We start from the raw sequence: 14198 nt of genomic DNA on the forward strand, positions 1-14198 counted from the left end.
AAAGTAGGAGTCTAGGGCAGCCCCGGTGGCTCAGCGGTTTAGTACCACCTTTGGTCCAGGGCATGATCCTGGAGACCCGGGATCAAGTCCCACGTTAGGCTCCCTGCATGGAGCCTGCTTCTCCCTCTGCCTGTGTCTGCCTCTGTGTGTGTGTGTGTGTGTGTGTGTGTGTGTGTGTCTCATGAATAAATAAATGATATCTTAAATAAATAAATAAAGTAGGAATCTAGCTTTAACCCTCCCAGCCCACCCAGAAGGTTGCCCAGTTGTTTAAGTAGCAGTCATGTTGTTGGGTTGGTTTTTTTTTAATACAGTGTCATATTTGTCAATGTTAAGGCCATATATATAGTGATCAAAAAGACAGCAGGAAGAAAAAAAAAAGCAGGAATTCAATGTCCTGTAGCAATCATGGAACCAGTTGTCACAGTGGCCGGCAGTGATCCAGACCTCAGGCAACTCGTGCTGGTGTAGAATGAGACAGTAACTAACCGTGGCGTGGTGCGGTCTATTGTAACGGACTCGGGGCAGCAGGAAATGCTTTGTCCCGCCCCAGGGTGTTGGGAGAGCTCTTTAACCAAGAGTTGGCACTAGAGCCAGGCCTTCAGACAGTCAAGCTGCATTCTCTGGGCTTGGTGGTACATTCCGAGCAAGGGAACAGAGGCTTAAGAATATGTTTTTCTTTAGATATGGTGTCCAGTTTAATTGGCCAGAGCATGATCTGCAATGCTAGAGATTGTGAAAGGCAGGCAGGAAGGTAGATTGGAGCCCATTGGAAAGGGGCTGTCGAGTACTACTGGGGTCTGGACTCCATTGGCCAATGGGTCTCAGGCCTCTTTTGGATCAGAAAGATCTAGGGAACATGGCCTGGCATCTGCATTTTATAAAATGTCCCAGGGTGGGGCGCCTGGGTGGCTCAGTCAGTTGAGTGTATGAGGACTCTTGATTTCAGCTGGAGTCATGATCTCAGGGTCCTGGGATCACGAGCCCTGAGTTAGGCTCCCTGTTCAATGGGGAGTCTGCTTCTCTCCCTCTGCCCCTCCCCCGCCTGTGTACGATCTCTCTTTCTCTCTCAAATAAATCTTAAACAAAACCAGAAAATGTCCCGGGGCATCCCGATTCTCCGCTGAGGTGGAGGTACTGCTCTCAGCCCTGGGGAGCAAACAGAAGTGTGCCCTGGGTGGAGGGCTGGCCCTCTGCGCTACCCCAGCCTGTCAGTCCAGATCCAAAGGCCCCCAAGTCTCCCTAGCACGGATTTGGTGACATGACTAACCTGAGGTCAGGGAGCCACATCAACTTCTGCCAAAGGAACCCAAATTCCCAAGGTGTTCGTTTCTAAGCCAGTTCCATTGCCCTGGTTTATCCCATGTCTTTTTTTTTCTTTTTCTTCAGGTTTGTTTGTTTAAGTAAACTCTACACCCAGTGTGGGGCTTGAACTCACAACCCTGAGATCAAGAGTTGCATTCTTTACTGACTGAGACAGCCAGAAACCCCTATGTGTGGAGTTTGGGTTTTGGGGGGGGTGTTGTTTTTTTTAAGTAGGCTCCATGCCCAACGCGGAGCCCAACACAGAGCTTGAAAACTCACAACCCTGAGATCAAGACCTCAACTGATATCAAGAGTCAGATGCTTAACTGACTGAGCCACCCAGGAATCCCAAAGAAATTGTGTCTACTTGTGTTTTGCTTTTTGGGTTTTTTAAAAAGATTTATTTGTTGGGCACCCGGGTGGCTCTTTTGGGTCCTGGGATTGAGCTCCTGTTCAGCGGGAGCCTGCTTTTTCCTCTCCCTCTGCTGCTACCCCTGCTTATTCTTTCTCTTTCATAAATAAATTAAAAATCTTTTTTAAACATTTAAAAAATATTTATTTACTCGAGAGAGAGAGGGAGCGTGTATGAGCAGGGGTAGAGACAGGGAGAGAGAAACCCAAGCAGACTCCCCACTGAGCATGGAAACTGAGGCAAGGCTCCATCTCACTACCGTTAGGTCAAACTTGAACTGAAACCAAGAGTCTGATGCTCAACCAACTGCACCACCCAGGCACCGCTGGTTTTTGTTTTTTAAAATGAGTTTCCTTCTTGGTAGAGTTTCCATTAGAAGCATTTGTTTTCTGTGTGTCTTTCAGAGGAGTCAGCTTTGATGGTAGTGTTGAGCTGCAGAAGAACAGTTTCTGAACTTCATCTCCATCCCTCTGAAACTGGAGTGTGAAGGGCCAAAGCCCCGGGCAGCTTTCAGACAAGATGAAGACCGTGCTCATGGTTGCAGAAAAGCCGTCCTTGGCCCAGTCCATTGCTAAAATCCTCTCGGGGTAAGAAAGACAAACCGGCGGGTTTGTGGGAGGAATCACTAAACATGGTCATTTCTTTTTTTCTGGAGTGTGACTCCAGCCCTCTGGAATTGACTTGGTTCAGGACAGTGGGTGTTACTGAAGCATCTCAGTATTAGTTTTTGTGGGTGCATTTACTGCTACATTCAGTGTGCGGTCCAGGACTCCCAAAAGGTACAGACACCATTCACAGCGTAGCACCGGGCAGTCCACTGTTGCTCATAAAGCAGCACCCAGCCCTGGTAACTTACACAGAAAGAGAATTCACTAGAAGGAAGAATACAGAGCCAAGATCTCGCCCTGGTCTAAGTCTGAGGCCATGCCACAGACCGTATCGCCACAGGAGCTTTGCCACTGCCCTCAACCACTATAGCTGCAGCCTGTGTGCCTCATGTCACTCAAGAGCAGCATTAGGCTGGCCCTGGTATATAGCCCTACTGAGACACCAGGGCACTAAGAAAGGGGACATCTGTCCCTTAACTCCATCCTGGCCACTGGGGTAGTTGGTGGGGTGCTCCTTTCCTTCCTATCTCTGACTTCCCTCCAGATAGGAAGGGTGCTTGGGTGCTCTGGGTACCTAGAAATGGCCTATGTCCACCGTGACCTCCCCTGGGTCAGGACAGTGGGATGGTGTCTCTTTGAAGGGGAGGGGAGAGCTGAGAAGTGCCCGATCCACAGAAGCTAAGAAAGTTCAGTTGAGAGGCTGTCAGTGGGGAGCGGGAGCATGAGAAGATGTCAAGGGACCTGGTAATGAGGAGGTCCATGGAGACCTGGTGAAGTTTGAAAGAAGTGGGGCAGAAATGAGAGGAAGGGCCCAAGTGTCTGCTGTGGAGAGCCTTCAGAGAGGGTGCTCCTGGCCTTCAGCTGGCCCAGGGCCCTGCGTGGTGAGCATACCGTGCTGGTTGGTTAGCAATGAGTGGTGTTCCCCGGAGGACCACGACATTCGTCAGCACTGTTACATGCAGTGGCCTGAGGAACGCTGCCACTGACTGCTCTGGGGAAGGGGGACTCTGGCCCTGTGAGTGGTGGCTTCTGGGTCTGGGGCCTCTGTGGTGGCTGTGGCCTGCTGGAGCAGCCATCACTGTGCTTCTCTGCAGGAAACATGTCCTCCCACAAAGGGCTGAACGGAACATGCTCCGTGCATGAGTACAGCGGGACCTTTGCTGGCCAGCCCGTCCGCTTCCAGATGACATCCGTCTGTGGTCATGTGATGACCTTGGATTTCCTGGGTGAGCCCCCTGCACCCTGCCCAACCCCTATCCCACTGAGGGAAGCCCGGCAAAGTGCTGCCCCAAGTCTAGATGGAGCCAGGGAGGGCTCCAGGCAGACAAATTAGTGCAGAACCCATGAGTCCTGAGGCCAGCAGGTCCTGGGTCATCTAGAACCCAGGTTTTAGAGCTCAATGCCCGTGGGTCCCCATCCCAGAGGCACCCCTTAGTCACTGCATGCCCTGTGCTCCTTCCTGTGCTTCCTAGAGGTGGTGGATGCCCACCTCAGAGGGGCTGGCCCATGCAGGCACTTGGGAGGTGAATGTGACTGTTGCCCAGTGGTCGTTTGGTGGCTGTCATTGTCATCTTTGTTATCTGTTACCTTGGAAGGGCCAGCATTAGTGACCCAGCAGAGCCACATGCAGGGCCCTGTGGTTGATGAGAGACTCCAGCCTAGGCTCTGTCTCATGCTCTACAGGCTCATGGGCTGGGACTGGAGCCTCTAGAAATTTCTGTTCCAAAAAAAAAAAAAAAAGAAATTTCTGTTCCACATGTGTGATGTGAGTCTTACGATAGTGCCATCCACTTCCTAGGATTGAGGACTCAGTGTGACGGTGAAGGAAGAGAGCTTAGTGCACAGCAAAGTCTCAATACTTCTTGTTGCCCAGTGACAACAAGGACATTGATTCAGTCGTGTGGCCAAGCATTTGGACTCTTGAGTTTTATCACCAGCCAGCAGGTGGGGAGCTGGGATTTGAACTTGACTCTGTATGACCCCGTTCTCCCAGGCTGTACGAAATGGGGACAAAAAGAAAGCCAGAGGGCTAAGCTTGCAAGCACTGAGCACTGAGTAGAGAAGTAGGTGGATGTACCAGACACGAAGCCCAAGAGACTGATTCCCCATGGGGTTCCCCTGAGCACCTGTCATGTGTGCAGTCAAGTGCTGGGTAGGGGGAGAGTTGCAGCTATTCAGGCTGGAAGAGAAGACAGAGGTAGGAGGGGTGTGGTTCAGTGCTCTGGCAAAGTGAGCCAGCCCAGGAATGGCGCTCCAGCCACAGGGCATGTCCTGAAGTGAGGCTGGAGCAGCAGCAGCCCTGCCCAGCGGTGGCTCCTGGAGGTGACCAAGGTGTGGTGTCACCTCAGCAGCCCAGGGGAATGAAGGCCCAGCTCTGCCTCCAATTGTGGGGTTCCCCTGGGCAAATTGTTCTCCAAGCCTCCCTCTCCTCCTGGGCCTATGACAATTGGAGAGATCAAGCTTGGTGAGCCAAGAAGTATGATTCAGCTGTCACTGTGGCTATGGTTTGTAGGAAAGTACAACAAATGAGACAAGGTGGACCCCGCAGAGCAGTTCAGCCAAGCCCCGACAGAGAAGAAGGAGGCTAACCCCCAGCTGAACATGGTGAAGTTCCTGCAGGTGTGTGGGCGTGCTAGGGCATGGGCACCTGAGAAGCCTCTACTCTGGGCCCTCTGCACTGCAGGTGGTCTCCAGAGTCCTCTCTTTCATGAACTGGAGGCCTTTGCTGGAAGCCCTGGGTGGGCCTCGCAGCCCTTTCTGCGAGCTCCCCCTGCTGGCCCACGAGGCACCTTTCAGACTGTTCTCACAACCATCCACTGGCCCACCTGGGCAGCCGGGTCACTCAGCCCTGGAGAGCAGAAATTCTGCTTTTTAAACTGTTTGTTGGTGGTGGCGGTTTTTCTAATCTTAAATGCACACACATTATGGAAAATATTAAAAAAGTAGAAGGAAGAAAAAAATATATAATCACACTACCTAAGACAACCACCATTAACATTTAGGCTTATTTCATTTCAGCCCTCTTCCCATGCAGTTTTGGGGGTTAAGATCATTTTGTATTTATAATTTCTTTGTGTCCAAAAAACAAAGTCCTGAGTGAAGTTCTCTGAGTGGCTAAGGCAGCCTAACTGCGTCTAGCGCCGCTGCTCAGCCCGGGCCCAGTCTGGGTGGCAGTCCTGCTCCATGGGGCTCAGGGTGTGGTTGGGAGCACCGTCGGTGGGCACTACGGGCCGGGCCACGGAGGGGCCAGTCACTGTGTACTCTGTGGCAGGTGGAGGGCAAAGGCTGCGACTATATTGTGCTATGGCTGGACTGCGACAAGGAGGGAGAGAACATCTGTTTTGAGGTAAGAGGGGGCCTACTGCTGTCCTTAGTTCGAGCCTTCCCACTGACCTGTCCTCGCATTTGCGCCATGCCGGGGGTGCGGCTGGGAATCTGCTGCGTTGCCTTAGAAATGCCTTTTTTCCTCCTTTAGTTTGGAAATTGCATAGACACTTTGAAATGTATGGACTCTGCCAAGGGCAGAGGGGTATTACCTATTCCCCTACTCGGGTGCACTGTGTGAGCAAACATACAGACAGAGGGCAGAATTTTCTCAGTGGATGGGAAGGTTTTCAGGCCTTCTGGGCACCTCTCAGGGACCTATGGCCAAGGCTGGTTGCCACTTAGCTACCTTTCTTCCTGCTTTTCTCACTTCCAGCCTTCACCGTCCCCTCCAAGATGCCATCAAGCCTCCCCCTCCCGTCTTGTTTCCACCCTCCCTGCAAGGACACAGGTGTCTGCCTCTCTTGTGGCTGTGACGCCCTCACGCGGCTCCTGACTGCAGGTGTCCCCTGGTGCAGCTCACGCTCCTGCCTCTTGCACCCCCAGTTCTCACCCGGAGCCTATTACACTTTGGGGCTTAGGAAATGCTTCCTGTGTGGCAGAGGGAACTCAGGACAACCCAAGTTCCAGCACAGCACCCTCAGTCAACATGATCACGCTTTGTCCCTTCCTAGGCACTCTTGTCCCGGCCCCACCCCTACAGGACTGCTCCTTCCCTGGGGGCAGAAGCTCGGGGGCTTTCTCCCCTCAGCAACAAAGGCACCCCCCACCAAAGAATCTACATGGCCAGGGTCCAGTGTGACTCCCCTCCCACTGCACAGCCTTCATAGTGAGTCTGGCTCCAGGCCCCCTGCTGGGCTTAGCCCTCAGTCCCTAAGGTGGGGGTCCCCTGTGCCCTCCCTGCTCCTGCCCTTTGTCTTTTCCTCTTCATTCTGATTTCCCTCCCTGGCTTTTCTTCAGCTTCTTAAGAGTTCCACCCACCCCTCCTTGCACTCTGCCCTCTAAAAAGAAGGGAAATGGGTCAAGTGGGGTGGATTGCATGACTGAGTTTCCCTGTGTCATGGCATTAGCATTTCCTGGTTTGGCAAGGGTGAAAGCAGATAAGAGAAAGGATGGTAGTAAGGGGGGGGTGTTTGAACAAGTTTGTCAGTGGAAGGAAAAGAAGCCGTGTAGCAGGAGTGATGTGGAGAGACAGACTTCTGGACAGGCAAGGAGGTGGAGGAGGGTCTGGCAGGATGGAGAGGAAGTCACACCAGCAAGGTTCAGCCCCAGAGAGGAGCCCTCACACGAGAGGCGTGGAGGCAGAGATTTGGAAGGTGAGTGACAGCTGGGCTGCCTCCCCCAGGTCCTGGACGCTGTGCTGCCCGTCATGAATCCAACCCATAGTGGCGAAAAGACCGTGTTCCGGGCCAGGTTCAGCTCCATCACAGACACGGACATCTGTGCCGCCATGGCCCGCCTGGGCGAGCCAGACCACAACGAGGCGCTGTCGGTGGACACCAGGCAAGAGCTGGACCTGCGCATCGGCTGTGCGTTCACCAGGTGCCGGCTGCCCTCCCTTTGGCCAGGGCTCCTGCCTCATGGGTCCCCATTTGCTGCCCCTGGGCCTGGTTAGTACTAGGCTAGTGTCCATATTCTAAAAACCCTGAAGGCAACTGTCTCTCTGGCAGGGTGTTTGCCTCACTGCATGGGTCTTGAGGAGAGGGTGGAGGGCATAGAATAGAATAGAAGGGTTTCCCAGCCCCAGGATGGGGGAAACTCTTCTCTCTTGCCTTCCGTGCCATGTGTGCAAACACATGATTCCTCTCTACCCACACACACCTTTCCCGGCCCCTGTGCTGAGCCACGTTCTCACTCTGTCCCCTGTCTTCTGAGCAGGGGCACTGCTGCCAGCTGGCCCCATGCTGGACTCAACGTGGGTGATTAGCGATGGTGGCTTTGAGTGCATACGTGACCAGAATATCTTTCTCTACCCCATGCCTCCTTGTAGATTTCAAACTAAGTACTTCCAGGGAAAATATGGCAATCTAGACAGCTCCCTCATCTCCTTTGGGCCATGTCAAACCCCTACCCTGGGCTTCTGCGTGGAGAGACATGATAAAATCCAGTCCTTCAAACCGGAGACGTACTGGGTGCTGCAGGCCAAGGTTTGCTTTCCCTTCCCTACACACGCTGGGTCTTTCCAGGTTCGGGCTGTGGACTCTGAGGGTCTTCTGTCATCATCCGGCCCATTAAACCCCCGAGGCCAAGGGCACAGGAGGGACGCCAGAGTGGTCTGTGGGGTGCTCAGGGAAGGGATCCCAGCCTTCATAGGCCTGAATGCATTGAATTTAGAGAGGCAAGAATGAACTCAGCCTTGAGGGGGAGGGGGCCAGGTAGATCATGCCTCAGAACAGTCAGCTGTGATGGTCAGGTCCGAGGTTTGGACCAAGGGCCATAAGCCACTGACTTTCAGACTTTTTGAAGTCTTAGAACCATTTCTCCAAATAATGCCGTCCGTGTAAGCTTCTTACAAGATTTAAAGCAATACAGAGCTGGTCTGGTTGACATAGGGCTGGGGGCCCCTGTAAGGACTACACCTAGTGCTGGCCAGGTGTCAGAGGGTGGGCAGGGATGGCATTTGTGACGGAGGTTCCAACACCCTTAAGGATACAGCAGCCTTGGCTCTGGGCTCCCCTTACGAGACTACTTGCCGAATCTCAGGGGAGAGGCCTGGAGTCAGGGCAGCCTTTCCTTGGGACAGGGCTGGGTCTCAGCCTACATATCTGTGCACCTCTGCACACCTGTATAGGTATGGCTGTGAGACCTTAGAGCCGGGACCATTTTCTTCCCAGAGGAGGACCAGCTTCATCTACCTCGATTCTCTTCCCTGGCAGTGTGTGCTCACCTGGACATTTTCTTTTCCGTCTTCTGCCTTTGTACTTTTTCCTATAGGTCAATGCCGATAAAGACAGATCTCTTCTTTTGGACTGGGACCGAGTACGAGTGTTCGACCGGGAGATCGCACAGATGTTTTTAAACTTAACAAAGCTGGAGAAGGAAGCCCAGGTGGGCCTGCCCCACGTGTATCTGTCACGTTTGCTCGGGGCAGGGGTAGACCTTGGATGCCTCTGGCTAGAAGAGTAGCTCGTGACCTAGGGTCCCATCTTTCTTTCCTTTCTGGAAATAGACATCTTGTAGAAAGATGGACAGTTATTGATGCAAGCGGTAACTGTGTGCTACATCCCTGCTCTGTACCAGGCATTGCCCCACATCCACGACCTGCAGCCCCTATCCATGTGACCCCAGGGGCATTATCTCTTTTTGGCAGGACTCCATTTCACACCAATGTGCCTTTTCTGTGATACGGACGCTAACAACTCTAGAGGGACCTGTGTGCATGTCAGTGAACTCGGCCGAGGTCACACAGCTAGCATGGGATATCCCAGCCTCAGTCAGCTTTCCTGGCCTTTATGGTGCTGTGTTTTTTACTCAGGTTTTTTATGAATTTGAGAGTCATGTGCTGGGCTTTTAGGAAGAGGGTGATGCCACCTGGCAGGGGGCTGGCTGCCTGGGGTGGGGGCAATTCCACCGCCACTGCAGTGGCCCACAGCCTTACCAGCTACCACAGTCGTGCAGGTACGGCCTGGCCTTCTTCAGCTGCCTTCTCGTCCTTTTCAAGCTTTCCTTGGGTGCCCTCTGCTTAGACATGCAATTGATGCAGGCTTCCAGAACTTCCTCCAAAGCTGCTTCACACTTTTTTTTTTTTTCTTAAGATTTATTTATTTATACATGAGAGACACAGACTGAAAGAGAGAGGCAGTCATAGGCAGAGGGAGAAGCAGGCTCCTTGCAGGGAGCCCAGTTTGGGACTCGATCCCAGATCCCAGGATCACAACCTGAACCGAAGGGCGCTGCCCAATCGCTGAGGCATCCAGTCGTCCCTGCTTCACGCTTTTATCCTTGATCGTGTTCTCAGGATACCCCTTGCCACCATCTCCAGGTCTCACCCATAGTGATCCCAGCTTCCACTGCAGCACACACCCATTTTGGACTAAATTTGCCCCCACATTTGTCCTTCTGGAATCCACAAGGCACTGCCCTGATGCATGGCTGGTCTCTGTGGTGTTAGGAGGGGCAAAGCATCACAGTTGTTTGGATTGTTTTAGCCACAGGCAAGACAGTCCTCTCTTCTGACAACCGTTCAGCCCAGAGTTTGAAGCTGATTGATATTTTATTTAAACTACATGCTGTTTACAAACATTTCAAAACAGTTCCCAACATTGGAAAATTACAAGATGTCACATAAAAGGCCTGATTTGCAGCTTTTGTTGACAAACTAGAAGATGTAGCAACACCAGTAACCCCTGGTGGGAGCACTTGGGTGCACCGAGAGGCAAGTGGCTGCCCAAGGTGGGCCTGCACTCCGTGGCCTGCTGCAGGCCTCACCTGCCGTCCCAGTGGCCTGGCTGTTTCTGGCTCCTGTAGGATGAGTTTGTAACCCCTTCTCCTGGCTCTTCCCCATTCCCCATATTTACCAAACAAGACCCTCACATGTGGTAGACCTGCAGGTTCAGATGGAAAGGGTTGCACTGACTAATGCAATATCTCCAACATTTCAGGAATAGGGAAGAAATGGTCATCATAAAACTGTGGGGTGGGTTAGTTGTTGCTAAATGCCAGCAGAGCACTAGGAGAAAATGGTGGGTGCAGGACAGCCAACAGATGTGGGAGCCAGATGGCTTCTATGGCAGTGCTTAGAGAACTTTGCAACCTGTGGCCAGAGGGAAGACCAAGATCTGTGGCTGGAGTGTAATGGAAAAACAAGGTGACGGATATTACAACCCCCGCATCTCTGACACCAAAGTCAGGCTGTGACAGGGAAGGCATGAGACCTGCGACTTGGCATGGGCATGTCTAGCTGAATGCACTTGAGAACTTATAACTCCGAGTCCCTAAAACTCTGGGCCAAGGGGCTTCCTCCTTCCTATAGGTCTGGAGCTTCCAGCTTCACCTGGAGACATTGCAGAGACCACACCCAAAGGCTGGTTCAGGATTATGCGTGCCTTACTCAAGAAATGTCCCAGATCCCATCATTTCTTTTGGACTAATAACCAATGTTAAGTATCAAAGTGTCCTGACTAATGGCTATTGTCTCTGGATGACAGGAAGGATAACTAAAAGGACCTAGGCAGTCATGCCTAGACGTGTCTTGAGGTGTTGGATCAAGAAGAGGATAAAAGGCTGGATGGGGAGAATTTATCAATCCTGGTGCAGTCCCCCATGATTCAGACCAACTTAGAGTTGGTCCTGATGGGATAGTATCTGAAACTTGGATAAATGGGATCCCAGTGTCAAAAAGATGGGGATGCTGGAACAGAGTCAAAATGGTGAGAAAGAAGAGAGAGGGAGCAAGAGCAGGGGGGAAGGGCAGAGGGAGAGGGAGAAGCGGACTCCCTGCTGAGCAGGGTGCCTGATGCCGGGTTCCATCCCAGGACCCTGAGATCGTGACCTGAGCCGAAGGCAGATACTTAACCAACTGAGCAACCCTGGAGCCCCTGTTTTTGTTATTTTAACTGGGCTCCACACCCTACATGGAACCCAACATGAGGCTTGAACTCACGATCCTGAGATCAAGACCTAAGTTGAGATCCAGAGTCAGACACTTAACTGAATGAGCCAGCCAGGTACCTCTAATTTGTGGTTTTAATTCTCTAATGATTGATGATGTTGAGCATCTTTTTATGTATTTGTTTGCCTTCTCTATGTCTTCTTAATGAAGTATCTATTCAAAAATTTTCTCGTATTAAAACTGAATGGATTGTTTTCTTATTAATGGGTTTTGAGACTTCCTTATATAGTCTAGATACAAGCCCTTTATCAGGCATGTGTTTTGCAAATATTTTCTCCCAGTCTGTGTATTTGAAATTTTTAAAAGATAATTTATTCATTTATTTGAGAGAGAGTAAGCATAAATGGGGGGGGGGGCAGAGGGAGAGAAAGAAGCAGGCTCCTTGCTGAGCAGGGAGCCCAATGTGGGGCTCCATCCCGAGACCTAAGATCATGTCCTGAGCTGAAGGCAGACATTTAACCAACTGAACCACTGAGGCTCCCCTGTATTTGGATTTTCTTAAGAGTATCTTTTGAAGAGCAGACATTTTTTTTTATTTTTATGAAGTTATCAACTTGTTATTTTATGGACAGATAGTACTTTTTGCTGTATCTTTAAGAAATCTTTGCCTAACCCAAGGTCACAAAGATTTTCTCCTGGAAGTTTTATAGCTTTAAAGTTTCTATTTAGAGCTGTGGGTTGTTTTTGAAATAGTTTTTGGATATGATGCTACACAAGTATTTGTCAAAGAGAGGATGGTTATACAAATGTGGTAATCCGGGGATCCTGGTGGCGCAGCGGTTTAGCGCCTGCCTTTGGCCCGGGGCGCGATCCTGGAGACCCGGGATCGAGTCCCACGTCGGGCTCCCGGTGCATGGAGCCTGCTTCTCCCTCTGCCTGTGTCTCTGCCTCTCTCTCTCTCTCACTGTGTGCCTATCATAAATAAATAAAAATTAAAAAAAAAAAAAACCGGGACATAGAAGGACGCCTGGGTGGCTCAGCAGTTAAGCATCTGCCTTCAGCTCATGGCGTGATCCTGCACTTCTTGGATCAAGTCCCACATCGGGCTCCCCGAGGGAAATCTTCTCCCTCTGCCTCTGTCTCTGCCTCTCTTTCTGTGTCTCTCATGAATAAATAAATAAAATCGGAAAAAAAAATTAAAACCAGGGCATAAAGAGCAATAAGTTTGACTCCCAGGAGATTCATCCAGGACCCTCTTGGTATTCCCTTGCCCCGTTGTGACAGTAAAAAGACAAGTGCCACAACCCTTGCCAAAAGAGGCCTGGTGAGCTGGGGCTCAGAAATTTTAGAGATGAAGGTGTGAGGAAGGCCACCTGGCAACTTAGCGAGGAGGACAGCAGAGTTTGTAGGGACCTTGAGGGGAATCTGCAACAAATAATGCAGGGAGGACAAGATGAGTATCCATCATAGCCCAAGACCAGCTGCAGTGGCCAAGGCCATCATTTACTCACTGGTCTTCCTCTTCTGAGTCTTCCCCAGGATTAGAGGCCACTGGAATCTCAGGGGGAGACCCTTCCCACATAGGTGAAGTGCATTCAGGCGGTGCACGTGGTCAGTTGGCCAGCAATAGATCCTGGATTTTGTGGAGGAGAAGAGTGACGCATTGTTGGCTGCACTCAGAAGCCAGAGGCCTCATCTCCTCCTACCTGCTGGGCAGAGGCCCGAGGCCTTGGGCTGAGAATCTCCACAAAGGGAGAAAGCAGAAGTCAGTGTGACAAGTAGACTGTGCTTAAACAGCCACCTCAACTACAGAGGGAGGTTGATGAGGATCGTTCAGGTGCAGGTGCGCATCGGGGAGATGCTTAGTGGCTTCAGGTGGGAGCAGCTGTAGGTGGGAATGGCTCCTCCTCAGAAAGGCATTTGGGAGGAAGGCTGACAGGCTGAGGGGGAGGGGAATGGAGGTCGCCTCAGAGTGTGGGAGTTCTCACTGCCGACCTTTGGAGAACCTCTTTTCTGTGTCCTCTGCAGCCATCAGTAGGATATACATCCCTCATGAGGAGTCAAGTAGTTGGACTGACTTTTTTGCTGAGTGAGAGGGGCATGAGGGAGGGGCAAGGGCAGAGACACCCCTCTGGGTTCCAGGCATGTGGCTCTTCTTGGGCTGTTCCTTCAGAGAAATGGGACATTTCAGAAGCACAGGGGAGGGTTCACACACAGCCACTTCTGCAGCAAGGGCCCTCCTGCTTCCGAGGAGCTCTGCCATCAGAACAGTTGGTGGTTGTGACAGGGGCCTGGTGTGCCCTCCTGTCCTGCCTGCTCCATAAGCTGCCTCCCGGGCCTCAGCTCTGAGCAGGTGCCCCTCCCTGCTCATACATAAGTGGAGCATGCTCAGTTGGGTCATAGTCCAGTGTTTTGGTGGTTCTAAATGCTCATGTACCAAACCTGCCCCAGCGCATTCCCCTTGTGCCCCACAGAAGAGCAGCCTGCCATGGGATGTGAGGGCTGAGCACTGCTCCAGGGAGCAGCAGAGCAGTCGGGGTGGGAAGTAGAGGAAGGTCGGGCCCGGGTGTGGATTGCTGGCCGTGCTGGTGGTGGAGGTAAACGCATGTGGTTGTAGAGCCTCCTCGAGTACCACAGTGCTGGCGGGTGGCTCTGGCCCTCGCCTGGGGCCCTGCCTGCGGCTGTTGCTCCTGAGGCCTCGTGGGTTCTGCAATTGATTTCTGATTTCACCACCTGTATAGGCTTAGGTGTTGGCTTCTGTAGTCTGCACACTAGTTTCCCAATCCACCTTTTTCAGATTCTAAAAGTTGGCTTTTCTTGAAGAGTGGGGCTAATTCATTCTCCTTGACTTTCTGGTCTTAGCTATTCCTTTACTTCATTTAGGGTTTCAGGAGGCAGCTGAGAGCACTCAGGCTCAGTTGTCCATGTGTCATCAGAAGTTCACTGAGAGATTCTCAAATGTGTCAGTCTGCTCTTGTTCCTAGAAGAAATGCTTTGT

General features: G+C 51.7%; 1 protein-coding gene across 1 annotated transcript; it reads left to right on the top strand.

Annotated features, from left to right (window-relative positions):
• The first annotated feature begins 2236 nt into the window (after positions 1-2236).
• LOC144299465 (DNA topoisomerase 3-beta-1-like) lies at positions 2237-8790 on the top strand. Its single transcript, XM_077874976.1, has 8 exons — positions 2237-2304; positions 2473-2564; positions 3420-3551; positions 4856-4944; positions 5597-5671; positions 6995-7191; positions 7640-7796; positions 8584-8790. The coding sequence occupies exons 1-8, from the start codon at positions 2237-2239 to the stop codon at positions 8773-8775; spliced, it is 1002 nt and encodes a 333-aa protein (XP_077731102.1). The 3' UTR covers positions 8776-8790.
• Positions 8791-14198: the final 5408 nt, after the last annotated feature.

The sequence above is a fragment of the Canis aureus genome, chromosome 27, assembly GCF_053574225.1.
Source record: "Canis aureus isolate CA01 chromosome 27, VMU_Caureus_v.1.0, whole genome shotgun sequence".
Taxonomy (NCBI): Eukaryota; Metazoa; Chordata; class Mammalia; order Carnivora; family Canidae; genus Canis; species Canis aureus.

Bases quoted from the DNA above. Each gene is read 5' to 3' on its own strand.
- LOC144299465 (XM_077874976.1), top strand. From the start codon at position 2,237: ATGAAGACCGTGCTCATGGTTGCAGAAAAGCCGTCCTTGGCCCAGTCC. The intron at 2,305-2,472 runs GTAAGAAAGACA...TGCTACATTCAG, and splicing joins ATTGCTAAAATCCTCTCGGG to TGTGCGGTCCAGGACTCCCA. The intron at 3,552-4,855 runs GTGAGCCCCCTG...ACAACAAATGAG, and splicing joins GATGACCTTGGATTTCCTGG to ACAAGGTGGACCCCGCAGAG.